Source organism: Muntiacus reevesi, chromosome 3 (genome assembly GCF_963930625.1).
Source record: "Muntiacus reevesi chromosome 3, mMunRee1.1, whole genome shotgun sequence".
In the NCBI taxonomy this organism is placed as follows: domain Eukaryota; kingdom Metazoa; phylum Chordata; class Mammalia; order Artiodactyla; family Cervidae; genus Muntiacus; species Muntiacus reevesi.
In genome coordinates, this window is record NC_089251.1 from 234,413,158 (window position 1) to 234,433,680 (window position 20,523).

A 20,523-nucleotide genomic window follows, 5' to 3' on the forward strand; every position below is an offset into this window, starting at 1 on the left:
TAAGGTAATACAGTCTCTTTCACTTTTTTTCAGCTTAAATTGACAGAAATTAGCTGGCTAAACCTGGAATTTCATCATATCATTAACAAAACAATTTTCAATGTTCATTCAATGTCTTCCTAAGCAAAGGAGGGTTAATTGCTTATGCTTAAACTAAAGTACACAATTATTGCCTAAATAGCAAATAAAAGTATGTAGGGATCTAAAAGGATCTAAAAAATTATACCATGCAATTATAATGGATTTTACCTCAGATTCTTTTAGCTATTTTGAAATACTGATCATAAGTATGTCTTTATCCTTTCCATTACTCCTGGTGAGACAAAAGGCTCTGAAAAATCAGCGGTTTCTAAGCAGTGGAGTGTACTAACTTTTACAGATATCATGATATAAACCTTATAGATCACACTGAAAAGTTAGTGTCACCAGCAACATAATACTTAAAATGTTGGCTTGGAAAGGTTAGTATTTCAGAGAAATATTTTAATAGACACTTCAGTAAATATTGAACATTGAGCACGCTACCTTGTTCCACCTCATCTTCAATGGTGACCAGCGTCCCTCCTTCTTCAACACAAAACTCTTGAGCAGATGTCCAGTTCTTCCAGTCACTTGGGCCTTCAGGGATTTTCAGCAAAAGGCACTATAAAAATGTCCCAAAAAAAATTTCCATATTTTTCTAAGTGAATTAAAAGTTTCCTAAACACACCAAGGATCAGCTTTGAAAAATTTTTATGATTTTCTTGGACAGAAGCGACTCTTTTTCTTTTTTCCAGCTACTCCAAAGGTGTGGAAGCAAAAGCAGGAGGACTAGCTTTCAGGGTGAGTCAGGCCTTTTGTGCATTTGCATCAGGCGGCCTCAGAGGGAGCAATGTTTTGTCACGCAGGATATCAGAACAATGTCTTCTGCTCAGTGAAAAAATAGCATTCCTTCTCAAAAGAAGCCAGCCTCACTGCAGAGTTTACAGGGGAGGATTTCATCTAAAAACATTTCTTTTTGGTGGCAGTTAATATGTTCATTTGATTTTATTTACAAATACACTCTCTCACTTTTAAGTGAGAGAGGAATCCTGGGGACTCAGACCACATCAGGCATTTAAAGCCCCTAAGTACTTGGAGTCAGCCATGTGGTCCAATAGTCAGTGAGGAAGACCGGGAAAAGAAAAGAATGAGCCAAAGGGAAGAGAAGCAAGAGCAGGACCAAGGAAGCCTAGGAAGGAGAAACGAGCACAGGCACAACAGTGTCAAGTGGAGCCTAAAAGAAGGCTGTGGGGTTTGGCAGCGAGAGCTGAGTTACTCAGGAGAGAATCGCGTCGGTGGCATGGCAGGGGTTACTCATTATGGAACAAGAGGTGTGAAATGCTAACTGCTAGGCAGAGTAGGCAAGATGAAGAAAAGCACCCCTCACTAAGCTCCGTGAAGTTTAACTGTGTTAGTCAGGCTATCTGGAATCGGAGGAAAGGAGACAGAAAGAAGAGAAAGCCTTAGGCAAAGTTCCAGAGAAGTCGGGAAAGACTTTCTGCCAAAAATATTCTGTGTGGATTATTCTCTCATCAATGAACATAGCCACCCCTGGTCAATGATGAGTCTGAGCATGAGATCTGCCACTGAGAAAATCCCAGCTACAAGATTATTGTAGGTTAATGTGGCACCCTGCACTTGAGAGAGCATCCCACCCCATCCTTCTTCTTTAACATCTAAATGTATCAGTCCCTCATCCTTTCCCTACCATCATAAACTCTTTAAAAAGCAGAGACTAAATGTTGCTCCTCTTTGAACATCACAGCTAAGAAGGTCTTCAATAAATATTTATGGAACAAGATAAAAGCCAATAGACCCTGAAATGATTGTGAAGTGACATTCTGAGGATTCTAGATTTAGTCCAGCGGTTCTCAAACAAGACCATTTTGTTCCTCAGATTATATTTTGATAATGTCTGGAAACATTTTGGTTTTCACGGTTCAGACAGGGTTGGGGTGGGGGGACAGCGTTGCTATTGATATCTAGTATAGAGTAGAGACCAGGGGTGCTGCTCAACATTCCATAAAGCACTGGTCAGTGTCATACATGAAGGAATTAATTATCCAGACCCTACTATCAATACTGCTCAGGTAATTCTTTTCAGAACTCAGTTCTGAACGTGTTGCCCTTTAAACCCTTCAGGGATTTCCCACTGTTCTTAGGACAAAAACCAGAAACCCTGATCTAGCATGAAGTTGAGTTGCTAACCAAGACAGGAAGTACATTTTCATTTTTTCCGATCCTCTTTACCTGTTTGCTTCACAAAGAAATGGAACTGACTTTAAAGGATTTTAACTTTATAACAACTATCCTTTTATCTATTTCATTTCATTCTGCCTCTTTCCTCTAATTATGAATTCCAAAGAGTGGCACATACTAATTATTAGGAAGTCTTATCATTTAATGCGAATTCACCTTGTGTTCAGATAGTCACACTAATGAACCATTCATAAATACCAGTGAATCTCACTGGTTGATTTAGCTCAATAAATCTCTCCAGAAAACACACACACATACCCTCCCTCTTCCCACCCAGCCTCACCAACTGCCCTGTTTGCCTCAGACAACTGAGGCTTGACTAGCTTGACTATGGGAGTGTAGCCTCCCATCACCACAGCTTCATTGTATCTAAAAATATAACATGTTTACTAACACACTTGAAATAGTGTCACTAATAATTAAAGCAAAGTAGCAAGATGAAGTACAACACCCTTAATTTTAAATTGTTTATTTACTTACTGCTTTGCAAAATGTGATCAAGTTTAATGCATCTCTGATTATTGCTGTGAAGTAAGGATAACTTACTGTATTCTAAACGAGTTTTGCATATAAAACTCCTTTTTTTGGTCTCCAAGTCATTTCCAGTTCAAAATGTGAAAATGGAATTCATGATCTTTCTCCCAAATTCGGTCCTTTTTCAGTGTTCTTACTGATGTTGAATAGCATAGTCAGTTATGCATTTACGGAAGTCTGAAACCTGAGATCTTCTGACTCTTCAGTAACCTCCATCACCCCTTCAGTACTACCATCTGAACATCCCATTTCTGAGTCCTTCTCCGTCATTCCCAGTGCCCCACCATGATCTTAGCCGCAGGGACTTACCTCTTGTCTGGACTATTGCAACATGCTCCTAGCGGCTCTTACTTTCCTCACCCCTGCCTTTCTTGGGTCTAGTTTGGGTTCTGCAGCCTGAATGCGTGTGTGCTCAGTCACTCAGCCTTGTTAGAGGCTTTGGGCACTGCAGCCTGAATGACTCTTTTCCCTGATCATGTCCCTCTTTGGTTAAAACGCTTTGGGGTCTCCCACTGCTCTTAGGATAAAACCAGAACTCGAACACAATATCACCCTTGCCTACTTCTTTTGTCTCACTTTCTACATTCTACTTCTCTATGCTGCTTTTATTTTCTTCAATATATTACATTCCTTCTCACCACAGGTCTTTAGCACATGTTGTTTCCCTTACTTTTGATGCTTCCTATCCTTCTGTCTGCCTCAGTTAGGTCTTCCTGTTATATACTTTTATGGAACTGTTTAACTCCATCACTATGCCAAAGTTGTAAATTAGAGTTATTTTCCTGGTTGATTTACTAATGTTTTGTCCCCTCTAGCCTATAAGCTGTAAAAGAGAAGGGACTGTATTTGTTTTTCCTCACCACTGAGTTGCATATATGCAACACAGTTAAATGGAATGAATGAAAAGAGTGCTAAGAATTTGAATAATTTAAAAGAGGAGAGCATTTTCTTTAAAGGAAGAACTATGCTATGCATGAAATGAAACACTGGCTAATCTAAAACTAGATGGTACCAAACACTGGCTAATCTAAAACTAGATGGTCTTGAATAGTCATTGGAAGGACTGATGCTGAAACTGAAACTCCAATACTTTAAACCAACTCATTGGAAAAGACCTTGATGTTGGGAAAGATTGAAGGCGGGAGAAGGGGATGACAGAGGATGAGATGGTTGGATGGCATCACCGACTCGATGGACATGAGTTTGAGTTAGCTCCGGGAGTTGGTGATGGACAGGGAGGCCTGGTGTGCTGCAGTCCATGGGGTCGCTAAGAGTTGGACACAACTGAGCGACTGAACTGTACTGAACTGAACTGAGATGGTACAAAGCAGCCATCACCACTAAATCCAGGTCCTTGAATAAAACATCTAAGTAGAAGCACAATAGTAATCTGATACACACATACACACAAAGAATGTCTTCCTCTTATACACAGCTCTGCTGTGCCAAATTTCTTACATGACTCATTCTTCCTGGCATAATCCCTGGTCAAGCCTCTTTTACATCATCAAACATGAAGAAAATAATGTATGAGACATGAGAAAAGTCACAATTTCTGCTATCTCAGTTTTGAAACTCTTAATAGTAAATAGTCAACCAGGTAGGATTTTTTTTTTTCCTTAGAAATAATCAGTAAGAATTAGTCCTAGGAACTGACAAGCAAGAAGCAAAGTTTAGTGAAACATATTGATGTTTATTTAGAACTCTGAAGTGAGTAATGTCTGTCATTGCTGTCTCCCAGTTTTCCTTCTGTAGCTTTTTTTGTTAGTCAGAACTATCCCCACTGGGCTTTCCACTCCTCTCAACCATTAATTCTCCTATTTCTAGCTTTTCTAATGATCTTATAAGCTCACTTATTCTAAAGTGGAGGTGACAGATGAGGCAACCTCAGAAAGATTTCCCATAAAAAAACATACAGGAAAGTGTTGAGGCAAAGGAATGAGACTCTAGCGGTGGGATTTTAGCCATTAACATGCAGGGGAGGGCACTGTGGGTGGGAAGGCACACCTGGGGACCCTGAAATCTCATTCTGTAACGGGTCACTTCTCATGAAGCCTGCTGTGACCATATCCTTAGTAATCAAATCCTCTGAATGATTCCAAGACTCAATTATACAACTGCTGCATTGCTGGGCAAGTTTGACTGCACATTAGAATAACCAAGGGAGCTTTTAAAAAATGCTAATGCCTGGATCCATGCGGATCAATTAAATCAGAATCTTTAGGATGTATGCATGCTATAACATGAGTGAACCTTGAAAGCATTATGCTAAGTTATATAAGTCTGCCACAAAAGGGCAAATGTTATATGAGTTCATTTATCTGAATTATCTAGAATAGGCAAACTCATAGAGATGGAAAATAGATTAGAGCTTACCATGGGCTGGAGGGGACTTCCATGGTGGCTCAGATGGTGAAGAATCTGCCTGCAATGTGGGAGACCCAGGTTTGATCCCTGGGTCAGGAAGATCGCCTGGAAAAGGGCATGGCAACCCACTCCAGTATTCTTGCTGGAGAATTCCATAGACAGAGGAGCCTGGTGGGTTGCAATCCGTGGGGTCGCAAAGAGTTGAACACAACTGAGTGTCTAATGCTTTCTTTCACTTTATGGGCTGGAAGGGATAGGGAATTGGGAGGTATTACTTAGCCAGTTACAGAGTTTCTGTCTGGGAGGATGATAAGCTTTGGAAACAGAAGTGATGGCTGAAAAACATTGTGGATGTAATTAATGCCATGAACTGTACACTTAAAAATGGCTTAAATAGCATATTTTATGTTATATATTTTACCAAAATAAAGTAACCTAAAAACTAATTGTCAAAGGTTGTAATAAAAAACTTAGTAATACTCAAGTCCTATTGAATATTTGGTATTTTGTCATATTGAAATGTATATGTAATTTACACCTGGTAGAAATATTTTATAGTTTGAAAAATAAGAAGCAGACTGAAAGTTTCAATTATTTTTTAAAGATATTTATTTATTCATATATTTGGCTGCACTGGGTCTTAGTTGCGGCATGTGGGATCTAGTTCCCTGACCAGGGATCAAACCCAGGCCCTCTGCATTGGGAATGTGGAGTCAGCCACTGGACCATCAGGGAAGTCTCTTGACTATCAAAAGCAGTATATTTCAACACTATATGACATTTTAGAGAACGACTATGTCATTTTAGAAAATATCTCATACTGCCACTGGACCGATTGTGTCACAGAACTAAGGTGATTTGGTAATTCTTAAGAATTTATATGAAGAGGCAGCTGTAGGAAGGGGACAATACTCAGCGTCAGAAAATCTGAGGTTGATTCTCAGCCTGAGACTTATTTGCTGTAAGTTTCAAAAAAAAAAAACAAGGGGAGGGTGGGATGTTTCGAAAGAACAGCATGTATATTATCTGTGGTGAAACAGACCACCAGCCCAGGTGGGAGGCATGAGTCAAGTGCTCGGGCCTGTTGGGCTGGGAAGATCCAGAGGAGTCGGGTGGAGAGGGAGGTGGGATGGGAGACTGGGATGGGGAATTCGTGTAACTCTATGGCTGATTCATATCAATGTATGACAAAACCCACTGAAAAATAAAAATTAAAAAAAAAAACAAAAAAAAAACCTACACAATGTTATAAGCCTCAGTCTGCTCATATGTAAGATGCTATCATTGTTCTGTGTATTTTAAAAATTCAATAAAACAAGATATACACACACACACATACATATATGTATGTATATATGTAATTGCCAGCAGAAACAGCTACAAGGTGGGAGAAACTCAAATGTCCATTGATGGATAAGTGGAAAAACAAAATGTGCTCTGTACATATAATGGAATATTATTCAGTCTTCAAGAGGAAGGAAATTCTGACACTTGCTACAATATGGGTGAGCATGGAGGACTGTTCTAAGTGAAATAAGCCAGTTACAAAAGGACAAGTACTATATGATTCCATTCATGTGTGGTATTTGAAGCTGTCAAATTAATAAAGACAAAGTAAAGTAGTGGTTGCCAGGGGCTGTGAAGAGGGAGAGTGAGAGGCTGTTGTTTAATGGGTTTAGAGTTTCAGTTTTACAAGAGCAAGAAAGGTCTGCAGAGTCATTGCACAGCAACGTGCATATGGTGGTGGTTTAAGTCGCTAAGTCGTGTCTGACTCTTGCGACCCCATGGACTGTAGCCCCCCAGGCTTCTCTGTCCATGGGATTTTCCAGGCAAGAATACTGGAGTGGATTGCCATTTCCTTCTCCAGGGGATCTTCCCGACCCAGGAATCAAACCCAGGTCTTCTGCATTGCAGGCAGATTCTTTACCGACTGAGCTAAAGGGAAGCATGCACTTAACACTAAAAATGATTAAGATAGTAAATTCTATGTTATGTGAATTTGGCCACAGTTAAAAATATCAGTCCCAAATATGTATGTGCTCAGTAAATATGTATTAAATACAAATGACCTCGTAACAATGAGAGGAAGATTGCAAGGGAGAGAATGCCTTGCCAATCTAACTAAACATATAGACTGAAAATTGCCCATGCTGGAGGAGCAATTTCATATTAGTATATGAAATTATGACACAGTTTGAGCTTTTTAATTATCAAAGAGTTAAACATTTATAATTTGAGATGCATTTTAATTACTTCCACCTAAGGCCTATAAAGTTATTTTATTTTAAAACAAGGAGTAGAGGGGAAGTTTCAGCCCTAATTGGAGACAGTATCAGAAATAATAAATCTGGCTTACAATATCCCCACTGGCCAGTTAAAAAAATTAAAAAAAAAATTTGACTCTGCATAGAAGCAACCAGCTTTATGAGGCTCAAGACAAAGTTGACTGAGCCACGTTATTAGCTGGTCAATTCACAAGGCATGTAGAGCTCTATGTGAGCTCCAGGCAGAAAGACACAAAAAAGAGGAAAACAGTCTGGGCCCTCTGGAGTTGACAGCTCATTTGGGAACATGGCCTAGACACACACACACACACACACACACACACGTGTGCATGCACGCACATCACACCTAAATGAAATAGTCATACAGCACAATGAATGACAATGTCAGTAGCAAAAACTGAGTGTACAAATGAAGGGTGGTGTCAAAACTGTTTTTGACAAAACCTTCTTGTTTCAAGAGATCTGTCCCTAAATAGAAAACTTCTCAAATCCCTTGAAAGTTGTGACAAAAAATTTCCAGGTCCAATGGACAACTCATGGTTTTTCAAAGCCAGGCCCACTTTCAATTACATTCTAAAATTAACATTTACAAAAGAAAAACAAAAGCAACTTTTTGAAAACAAGTTTACCTTATAGTCAAAATATAACCATCCTTTGGGACATGTTCCATGTTGTTTTGGAATATCTTTGTTTTTTTCTATGACCCAAACCTTTTTTCGCTTACAGATGCTAGGCATAGAAACTGAACACTCTTCACTAGCCCAGAGACCTGGAGGAGAAAATGGTTAGAAATGATAGGAAATATTGGTGACTCTGTAGGAATTCTGTAATGGTCAATTTTTTTTTTATCACTGCTTTGGTTTACCATACTTTTTAAAATCTGGAAATTGAACTATATTTAACTACTAACTATAGAGTTCTCTGTGACAAAAGCTAGCTGGGCAAAACGCCAAATCAGTAATTCTAATTTAAGAATGTAGAAATTTTGCAAATACAAGAAAAATGCAAACAAATATTGGAAATGAAATCACAGCACTGTTGAAAGTTTTAAGAACATCTGACTTGTTTAACAAAGGATATTTTTGTAGAGTAATATTTTTGTTTTACTAAGAGTGCAAGATTTAATCAGTTGTCATGTGAGACTGGGGGCCTGCTATTTCCAGATCTCCTAATTTTTAATAAAAGCCAGAAAATATGAATTTTTGAAAGATTAAGATAAATAAATATTCTTTGTTTTAAAGTATTCCACTTCAAGGTAAAAAGAGGGAAAAGATTCTAAAATAATAGATGATCATTTCTATTCTAATTCTTAAAAATATAATAATTTTGAAAAAATTTTTAGAAAAAATAACTCAGAAACTTCCAAGGAAGAAGCACTTTTCAACACTGACCCTTGAATAAAACACACAGTTTTAGAGACATGCCCTCAGGAAGATGTATCCCAAAGTCCTCAGCCTCTTAGAAAATAATTAGAAAATCTTTATTTTCAAAGTAAAGGTTATAGAATGTATTTCATTAGCATTCAAGTCATAAGTTCCAGAATAGGACAAGGATGCATGTAAACTGCAAGGGAAGATTCTGTTTTCTAGTGTGAGGGGTATGAGCCAAAAAGATATTGGCATTTTGAAGGAGGGGCTGGAATGCTATTTTCAATTCAGATTAGCTGCTATTCTTCCAGAATCACAAACAGCCTTTCTGTAGGCTGTTGTGACACCTGCTGGCAAAAGCGAGCTGATTAACAGCATAGTTTTTTCTCCCCTTTCTCTGCAGTTGCCCTTAAGCCAGAGATCGCTTTCCATATTTTTACTTCTCCTGATTTGGGAGGATCTGTTAGGAACATCATTACCTTTTATTGGATAGAAAGAGGAATGGATATGAGTGGACAATCAACCCCAATAACACTGCACTGATGCATAGAATTAAAAATCCATTTTAGACATACATGTGCCTCTAAATCCAACTGACAGAGAGTTGGTGTTCTAAGGCAAGCAGCAATTAAGGCCAAATGTGTAAAAAAACAGACAAGGAATTCAAGGAAAATTTTTCTTAAATGGAAAAAAATTTCAGAGGTTAAAGTTCTGGCCAATTATACACTAGATACTACAAAGAGATTTTTTTTTTGATGGGCCCATATTGAAATTTCATAGAGAATAGTATTAGGCAAGTCTTTGACCCATTTCAGTGGGCACATTTTTGGTAGTTTTGGTTCAAGATGAAGGACTTATCTAGATGTAAATTATTTTCAAGAACATGAATGCATGAACAAGCTATAGGAAACTTAACAAGCCTGATGAAATTAAAGACATGCGGTTGAAAAGCAAAGTAACCAAACAGAACCTTTTCACTGAATTAATGCAATTAAAAGGAGACTTCAAGTCTTCTGAAAATTATGTTTGCATTATAAACCCCAAAATGGAGTAATAAAATAACCTGTTATGGATGAAATGAAGCCACACCTCTGGCTCTCATTACGGCCCAAAGGTCTTTCTTTTCCTCTGTCCCAGTTCTGATATGTTACTGGTGATCCATCTCTCCAACTGCAAGAAAATTACGAAATGAAAGGCCTTCTCTCATTCTGCACATTCAGTCTCTAACACCATTTCTGGAGTTCTGGGGTATAGACTGGAGGCATAATTATTTTATTAAATTAAAAAAAATACTCATGTCTTTAGCTGGGGAAATGAAAATTTATAAGTTAATGTTTGAAAGCCATTCAACAAATTAACCACTAAGATCTAGTCCAATCACACTGCAAATAAAAAACCTGTCAAATAGGGTTAAATGCAAATTAATCTAGGTCCATACCGAAATTCATCATTGGCTCTTTCTTCTCGAAGTCCAATCCACCAATTTACACCATACTTTGATAGCTATTTAAAAAAGAGAGAGAGAATGTCAGCATTTATTCTACTTGTTTTCCCTTTACACTATTAAGATTAATGGGGTTGCTGTTAATAGCTTTCTATTCTTCAGTATTTTACCCAGTTATTTAAAGAAGAATACACTAAGGCCTAGCATCTTGAGAAAACCTGAAACTTTATTATTCTAAACTACTCCGTCCTCATTATAGAAGAAAATTGGAATCAAATATTTAAAATAATTTTAGTTTCATACATAACTTTGTTACAATGTTTCTTATATATGTGAAAATAAATTTTCTAACTCTCATAGTAGGGATTTATAAAGTAATATTGTAAAGTGAAATAGAATATGAATTCCTTTTTAAACTAAAAGTTTAGTGACTTATTCTCTCAATGATTTATAAAAATTTCCTGCAAAACCATACTACTTGAAAAACAATTCGAGGCATAAAGACCTCAATAGTAAAAAGAACTTGTATTTTAGGCATTAGTCTGGTTGTAAGTATTAGCACTCTCCCGCATTCAAAAGGAAACTACAGTATAGGACAAAAGAATACTGCAGTATTTCCACTGTTTGACAACTAGAAAATTATCCTTTCTATGTTTTATTAATTTATGCCATTATTTATCACATAGATCTCAGTACAATAAAGAATAAACTTGAAACATCACAGACATGCATGTGCATATACACATTAGACCAGATGTAATACTGGACTTATGACCCAGGAAATTGAAATTCCCTCTTCAACTATAAAGGAAGAAGAGGTATTAAGGATTTCTCTAAGGCCTCTAAATCAATATTCTTTATTGTGTGTGTGCTGTGTGTGAAATGTAACTTAATTTCTTATGCTAAAAACCTGTTAATTTGAAGGCATTATACATTTAAATTTTCACTTTCATTTCTTCTGTAAAGACTTGGATATGCATTTAAAAATAGATATATATTTTTCCATGTGAATTTCAGGTCATCATACAACAGAACCTAATAGCTCTCTAACATTCTAATTTATACACGAGTATTTTTACTCCTTAACCAGTGTGGCTGTCTGCCACATCAGCAATTTGTGAATAATGCAAGATGGAGCGACTGTAATTTTGGCTCCCTGAGGTGTTGTTTCACAGACATGTTCTTACATGCTGAATTTAGGCTCCTATTGTCAGCCTTTGGAATGGGTCCATGGAGACTGGCTGTGAACTCAGTGGGAGAACCACAACCATTTCATTCAATCTAAAGAGGTCTCGTGTGCAACAATAATGGAAATCATGGTCTGATTGTTCATTGCCCCAATTAAGGATCTCTAAAGAAAAATTACAACTACCGCATCTTAAGTGGCATATTTATTACCACCTCAATTATAGCATGGTAATCCTCCACGTGGTACATCACAACCCATTGTGATATGGGACAGAACTTCGTAGGTCAAGTTAGAAAATACTCAGAGTGGAAAAATCCAATGTGAAAAATAGATGTTGTGAATTTCAGTTTAGGTGTAAAACCACAACAATAAAAGATACTAGTATTCTTTTGTATAAAAAATGTGATACAACAATGGACTTCATAATATCAATTATGTTTTTTTACAAGCATTCATTATAGATAGCATCATATGGAAAGAACACTTACCATAAACAAATAACCCACAGTAATATCCAATATACTAATCTACAAAGCAATATAAGGGAGAACAACCTGTTATCTCTTAAAATGTTTCCATAAAAATAGCAAAACCAAATTATTTTAAGAATTTAAAACACCAGATTTGGGGGGATGACTAGTAGATTTTATATACTTTTGTTAGAAATTTTTTGAAATAAAATTGAAAAAATGAGGGTAAATTGCAATTTTGAAATGCAAATATTTATTGCACAACAGAGCATAACAATATTAGTTCATGTCAAACAACTCATAAAGTGCTCATTGTTTTTATTTTTTTGGCATTGATCTGACCAATAAGATGACTCAAAAAATTTGTTCTCAAAAACTCCCTCTGATCATGCCTTGTGGTCTTCTGTTAGTCAAAGAGGAAATTATGCCTCATCACTTTTTCAAGATGGAAACATTCTATTAAAAAAATTCTGCTTCAGCCTTTTAAAAAACTGCATCCAGTTTTCTTTCTCAATAATTAGTTCTATTCCCCAAAAGAATGCTATTTTTGTCTTTCATATTTCTGAGTTACTGTTCTTTGTAGAGAAGCTATACAATACATATGTAACTTTTAAAATATTTAATTACTTCTATTCTTTCTGCAATTATAGGATGGGTGTGCCACAAAAATGAGTGGTATGACCTCTGCATGTTTAGTTCCTCACCCAGAACTTCTGGACTGACCTAAGAAATGTAGGTTACCACAAATACTACCACTGCCTTGAACAAAAATTGCCCAATAGCTACAAATTATGCAGGAGGAAGAACTGCTTTAGAATTATACAGTATTCTTTTCTCTAAATTGATACCTATTCCCTTTGGCTCCCTCGCCCCATTCTGTGTCTCCCCATCCTTTACCCTCTGATAACTTCCTTCTGTAGCACACTGTGGTGTTGGATCAGTCAGCCACTCACCTGTAATACTGAAAGAACATTCTGTATCAACGTGGTCATAGGCTGGGTAACACTTTTACCATCTAAGACACCACAGGGTTTGTCTGGTTTGGGATCACTAGATCTAATCCTCAACTCTAGATCATGGCACTGGCTAAGCCTTCTTAAATGGCTAAACCCATGGGGTTTTACTATTCCATTCCATGAGAGGTATTAACTCAGCCATTCCCACTGGCTTCCCAACCACCAAAGACTGAGAGAGTGAATTAAGGAAAAGGTGAAAAGAGAAGAATACAGAGGTTCTCCAAAGACCTAAGCTCTGCTGGAAGGATCAAAGAAGTCCTTCACTGTTCATGTCTGAGACAGAGATGGCAGCTATCATTTGGGGAGGGATTTTATATTATTTTTAATTAATTAAAAAATTGAGGTATAGTTAATTTACAATATTATATTAGTTTCATGTGTATAACATAGTGATTCAAAATTTTTTATAGATTATACTCCACTAAATTTATTGTAAAACAATGGCTATATTTCCCTGTGTATAATATATCCTTGAAGCTTATTTATTTTATACATAGTAGGTTATAGTTCTTAATCCTCTACCTTATCTTGTCCCTCCCCTTTTCTTCTCCCCAGTGATCATCACTAGTTCATTTTCTGTATCTATGAGTTTGTTTTTATTTTGTTATATTCATCATTTGTTTTATTTTTTAGATTCCACATGTAAGTGATACCACACAGTATTTCTCTTTCTCTGACTTACTTCATGAAGCATCATACCCTCTTGGTCCATATATGTTGCTGCAAATGGCAAAGTTTCATTCTTTTTATGACTAATATTCCACTGTATATATATGACACATCTTTATTCACTTATCTGTTGGTGGACACTTAGATTATTTTCCTATCTTGGCTATTGACAAAATGTGGTCCACTGGAGAAGGGAATGGCAAACCACTTCAGTATTCTTGCCTTGAGAACCCCATGAACATGCCTTTTTATAAAGGCAAAAAGATATGACACTGAAAGAAGAACTTTCCAGGTTGGTAGATGCCCAATATGCTACTGGAGAAGAGCTCAGTAAAGAATGAAGAGGCTGAGCCAAAACAAAAACAACACCCAGTTGTGGATGTGACTGATGACAGAAGTAAAGTCCAATGCTGTAAAGAACAGTATTGCATAGGAAACTGGAATGTTAGGTCCATGAGTTAAGGTTTCAAGTGGAAGTGGTCAAACAGGAGATGGCAAGAGTGAACATCAACATTTTAGGAATCAGTGAACTAAAATGGACTGGAACAGGCAAGTTTAATACAGATAACCATTACATTTACTACTGTGGGCATGAATCCCTTGGAAGAAATCTAGGAGGCCTCATAGTCAACAAAAGAGTCCAAAATGCAGTACTTGGGTGCAATCTCAAAAATGACAGAATGATCTCTGTTTGAATCCAAGGCAAACCATTCAATATCACAGTAATCTAAGTCTATGCCCCAATCACTGATGTCAAAGAAGCTGAAGTTGAACGGTTCTATGAGGACCTACAAGACCTTCTAGAACCAACACACAAAAAAGATGTCCTTTTCGTCACAGGGGACTGGAATGCAAAAGAACATAGTCAAGAGATACCTGGAGTAACAAGCTAGTTTGGCCTTGCAGTACAAAGTGAAGCAGGAGAAAGACTAACGAATTTTGCCAAGAGAACACACCGGTCAGAGCAAACACCCTCTTCCAACAACACAAGAGAAGACTACCCATGGGCATCACCAGATGGTCAACATCGAAGCCAGACTCATTATCTGCTTTGCAGCCAAAGATGGAGAGGCTATATACAGTCAGCAGAAACAAGACAGGGAGCTGACTTTGGCTCAGACCATGAACTCCTTATTGCCAAATTCAGACTTAAATTGAAGAAAGTAGGGAAAACCACTGTACCATTCAGGTATGACCTAAATCAAATCCCTTATGTTTATAATGACAAATAGATTCAAGGGATTAGATCTGATAGACAGAGTGCCTGAAGAACTATGGATGGAGATTCAAAACATTGTATAGGAGGCTGTGATCAAAACCACCCCCAAGAAAAAGAAATGCAAAAAGGCAAAATGGTTGGCTGATGAGGCCTTACAAATAGCTGAGAAAAGAAGAGAATTAAAGGGCCAAGGAGAAAAGGAGAGATACACGCATTTGAATGCAGAGTTCCAAAGAATAGCAAGGAGAGGTAAGAAAGCTTTCCTCAGTGATCAGTGCAAAGAAATAGAGGAAAACAATAGAATGGGAAAGACTAGACATCTCTTCAAGAAAGTTAGAGATACCATGGAAACATTTCATACAAAGATGGGCACAGTAAAAGGCAGAAATTGTATGGACTTAACAGAAGCAGAAGATATTAAGAAGAGGTGGCAAGAATACACAGAAGAACTATACAAAAAAGATCTTAATGACCCAGATAACTATGATGCTGTGATCACTCACCTAGAGCCAGACATTCTGGAGTGTGAGGTCAAGTGGGCCTTAGGAAGCATCACCATGAACAAAGCTAGTGGAGGTGATGGAATTCCAGCTGAGCTATTTCAAATCCTAAAAGACAATGCTGTGAACGTGCTGCACTCAATGCGCCAACAAATTTGGAAAACTCAGCAGTGGCCACAGGACTGGAAAAGTCAGTTTTCATTTCAATTACAAAGAAAGGCAATGCCAAAGAATGGTCACTCAGTTGCATTCATCTCACACGCTAGCAAAGTAATGCTCAAACTTCTCCAAGCCAGGCTTCAATAGTACATGAACTGAGAACTTCTAGATATTCAAGCTGGATTTAGAAAAGGCAGAGCAACTAGAGATCAAATTGCCAACATCTGATGGATCATAGAAAAAGTAACAGAATTCCAGAAAAACATCTACTTCTGCTTCACTGACTACACTAAAGCTTTTGACTGTGTGAATCATGACAAACTAGAAAATTCTGAAAGACATGGGAATACCAGACCACCTGATCTGCCTCCTGAGATGCATGCAGGTCAAGAAGCAACAGGTTAGAACCAGACATAGAACAACGGACTGGTTCCACATTGGGAAAAGGGTACGTCAAGGCTCTATATTGTCACCCTGCTTATTTAACTTATATGCAGAGTATATCATGAGAAACGCTGGGCTGGATGAAGCACAAGCTGGAATCAAGATTGTTGGGAGAAATATCAATAACCTCAGATATTCAGATGACACCACCCTTATGGCAGAAAGTGAAGAAGAACTAAAGAGCCTCTTGATGAAAGTGAAAGAGGAGACTGAAAAAAATTGGCTTAAAGCTCAACATTCGAAACGAAGATCATGGCATCTGGTCCCATCACTTCATGGCAAATAGATGGGGAAACAGTGGAAGCAGTGACAGACTTTATTTTCTTGGGCTCCAAAATCACTGCAGATGGTGACTGCAGCCATGAAATTAGGGACACTTGCTCCTTGGAAGAAAAGCTATTACCAACCTAGATAGCACATTAAAAAAGCAGAGACGCTTACTTTGCCCCCAAAGGTCCATTTAGTCAAAGTTATGGTTTTTCCAGAAGTCATGTATGGATGTGAGAGTTGGACCATAAAGAAAGCTGAGCACTGAAGAATTGATGCTTTTGAACTGTGGTGTTGGAGAAGACTCTTGAGAGTCCCTTGGACTGCAAGGAGATCCACCCAGTCCATCCTAAAGGAAATCAGTCCTGAATATTCATTGGAAGGACTGATGCTGAAGTTGAAACTCCAATACTTTGGTCACCTGATGTGAAGAACTGACTCATTTGAAAAGACCCTGATGCTGGGAAAGATTGAAGGCAGGAGGAGAAGGGGATGACAGAGGATGAGATGGTTGGATGGCATCAGTGACTCAATGGACATGAGTTTGAGCAAGCTCCGGGAATTGGTGATGGACAGAAAAGCCTGGCGTGCTGCAGTCCATGGGGTAGCAAAGAGTGGGACAGGACCGAGCAACTGAACTGAACTGACTGATGAACATTGGGGTGCATGTATCTTTTAAAATTAGTGTATTTATTTTTTTCAGATATATACCTAGGAGTGGAATTGTTGGATTCTTTGAGGAAGCTTTGTGCTGTTTTCCATCGTGGCTGCACCAATTTACATTCCCACCAACAATATACAAGGGCTACCTTTTGGAGGATGGATTGTTTTAATATAAGGCATATGCTATTCTGCTGCCCACAGCGGTTTTTGAAAGTGACCTTTTAAGTCAGATGACTTGGGTTCACTTCCAAATTCCAAATAGCTGCTGTGTAACAAAGTTGTTTCACCTCTTTAGAGTCTTAGCTTCCCCATCTGTAAAATCTGCTGATGACAGACTTCCCACAGGGAGTTCTTAGAAAGATTGAATGCCATTAAACATTAGTGCTTCACAGTGCTTGACACTGTTACAGTAAGTATTGGCCAATGATCACTTCCTTTTGGGATGTGCCCTTTACATGTTGATAGATTGGTGTTTAGCCATTCACCTGGTCTCTTATTACTGCCACTTGGGGCAAGGAGTCTGCCTCTGCTGTCTAGCTAAAGAAACAAATGTATTTTCTGAGGTCGTGATATATAACTCGTTGATACTGAATGTTCTGGTTTTGACTTGAGTGTTCCATATGTAGGAGACGAACAGTAGCAATATAATGCATGAACCGATACTAGGGAATATCCTGTTCTCCTGGTTGGTCTGCTACTGTGTCTCTGTGGGGCGGTGCAGTCGTCACCTAACCCCTCTGGTTCTCGTCACCTAGCCCCTCTGGTTCTTGGCTTTTCCATCAAAACTCAGTAGTGGACCCAACCTGCATCCTCCTCACTGTATGTGTATCAGAGAGAATTACAGAGACAGGAAAGCCCTATGAGATGGGAGGGAAGACATTTCTCTTACAAGTCAAGGATGCTTTAACATAGAACTTCTTTTTAACAGCTAACTTACAAACATATGAAAAGATGATAGATTAATAAAGGATTCCTGGAGACCATGAAATAACGTTAAATTATGGAAAAAAGAAAAAAGACTCTCTCTTACCTTTAACAGTTTCCTGGGGAAAATTAGGAATGAGGTTGTTCCTCCCTGGTGCCGCCTCGGTAATCTATATAGACTGCTCTCTTTTCTCTTACTACATCGTGTTATTTCCAGCTTTTTAAAGACACTGACTGTATCTCATTTTTGTGTCCTTGGCAAATACCACAGTGCCTGAGACAAAGCTAATGCTCAGTAAATGCTTGCTGAAGGAATACACTGAAAACCTGACACTATTCCTTGGTAGTCTATTTCATATTTAACAGATTTTGCATGCTCCTTTCTGATTAGCCTAGCTTCTCAAAGGATTAAGTCCAGTCTTTATCTGAAGTTGAAATGTAGAACCACTCCTTATCATTTTCTGTATAGAGTCTAAAAAATATTATACTCTTATGAGTAAAATTTGGAATTTTAAAACAGCACGCACCTCCCAGTAGTCCTTGTTCGTAATCAGTGTTTCATCTTCCTGCGTGCCTCTATCCACTTACCTTTTTCTAAAATACTACGAAGTTCTATTTACTTGCATTGCTTGCAGTCTTTCTTCCTAGACTAGACTATAAGCTCCAGGTGGATAGAAATTTGATCTATTGTAAGCACTGATAAAACCTCAGTCCCTAGAATTGTAGATTCAGAATAAATATGCATTGAATGATGGAATGAACCTCACAAAACAATAAAATGCTACTCGCTCATCCTTGTTGCTAAAAAAGCACGAGAAGTGAAATAACTCACGAGCATAGGAAACCTGTGTTTCCATTATTTCCTCTAACAGGAGGAAAAACAATTCTTAAAAATCTAAGACTTTCAATGAAACAAATCAATGTCTGAAGTCTTTTGAAAACAAAACTCCTCAAGGACAGAAGAAAGAGTTAAGCTCTGAGTTTCTCATAGTTAATCGAATTTAAGTACCGTTCTTATTTTGCTGTGGATGAATTCTTGTTCATGTGCAGAATGAATAGTGAGAATATCACTGCGCAGCCAGCCACAGACAAACTCAAAGGAGGACCATTCCGAGGCAGAAATATGAAAAAGGTACTCTGCATCCTGATAAAAGAGCCAGGGTGCATCTGAAAGAGAAATAAGCAATGGAAGTGATACAGCAGTTTTGTAATGCAAACTTAAACAGGGTGTGCTATGATTGAACTCACGTGTGTAATTTAGTCACTCAACGTTAAGAAAATGTGTGTTCCTAGTCCAGTTCCACACATACATAAGTATACAGTTTACTTATTTTCACTGGTCTCTTTCATATATGAAACACGTATATTCCAAAGTCTGGGCTAGATGCATATTTTAAAATCGTGTGCCATAAAAATGGAGTTAAGCTATGATATTAGTCTTTAGTAATATTTAATGACATTTTGATTTTTAAAAAATATGTATTTATATAAAACTACCACCAACCAAAGGGAAAAAAAAATGTATTTATTTATTTGGCTGCACTGGGTCTTAGTTGTGGCAGGTGGGATCTTCCATCTTTGTTGTGGCATGCAGGATCATTAGTTAGTTGCGGCATGTGGAATCTAGCTCCCTGACCAGGGATGAAACCAGGGCCTCTTGTATTGGGAGTGTCGAGTCTTACTCACTGGACCACAAAAGAAGCCCCTAGTTTGATTACTTATAAATGGTTAATTTGAACAAATTAGTTCCTAATTGACACAAGAAAAGAGTAACTCCATTGGTGCTATGTAATAACAGTAATGGTATAAAGTAACATAAAGTTAGAAATTCAGGAGTAGTTCTTACCATACTGATACCAGGGTGGAACCTTGGGTCTCACATCTGTAAAGTAAAAGCAAGCCAGTATGAGTGACATTTATTTTCAGATGTACTATATCTGAATTTCTTCAGGCCTAAACACAGTATTTTGGACTTTGCTTTTTAAAAGATTATTGAGAACCAGATGTTGTTTGGAAACTGATCAGTTCTCCTACTTGAAGAGGAGGCTCAAGAGAGTGCTCTGGTTAAAGAAAAAAGGTTATGAACACTTATTGAGAGCCTATTCTGTGTCACACACTGTGCTGGTGCTTTCACTTACTCATCTGGTAAGTCATTTTGTTTGTTTGTAATGTCACAGTGACATTTCTTCCAGGTTGTACTTGCAAAATACGATACTCCACAACATGGCAGTTATCTTCATTTCCCACTAACTTAGCATACTGCACTGGTGTCATTTTTTCTCATTCCACCATGATAGACATTTTTTGCTAAAATGGTGCAATCTGGTTCATCATGAAGGTTGCTGGTACTGTGGTCCAGACTGCTTAAATTTTAGACCTCTGTACCTGTTGCCTTGGGAAAATGCTATAGATGATTAGGAAGCAAACAAATAGTAAAGATCTTAATATGTTTACCTCTTGGAATTTTGCATATCCATTCACGTTTGGAACCACAGTATGAGGGTAGCAACGTTTTATTTGCCTTATAAACAGCACAGTTTCTTGCATCTTCTCCAAAATAAGAATTGTCTAAAAATGAAGAGACAACCTGCAGCAGATGAAGTTCATTATTCCTTAATATTGATTCCCCACAAAAGGTTTCAAATGATCAAAAAGGCAGCCCTGTAGAAAATCACAATAGACTTCTGGAGTAAGCAAGTTATGATGCCAGTTAAAGGTGGTTCCAC

The 20,523-nt window shown here is 37.8% G+C and overlaps 1 protein-coding gene across 1 annotated transcript in view; it reads right to left on the minus strand.

The window, feature by feature from the left end:
• PLA2R1 (phospholipase A2 receptor 1) overlaps positions 1–20,523 on the minus strand; it is a 118,757-nt gene that overhangs the window by 14,479 nt on the left and 83,755 nt on the right. The window contains 7 exon segments of the mRNA XM_065931620.1: positions 526–643; positions 8,096–8,235; positions 9,897–10,003; positions 10,272–10,336; positions 18,807–18,964; positions 19,644–19,679; positions 20,252–20,384. Of these exon segments, the coding sequence (XP_065787692.1) occupies positions 526–643; positions 8,096–8,235; positions 9,897–10,003; positions 10,272–10,336; positions 18,807–18,964; positions 19,644–19,679; positions 20,252–20,384 (757 nt within the window).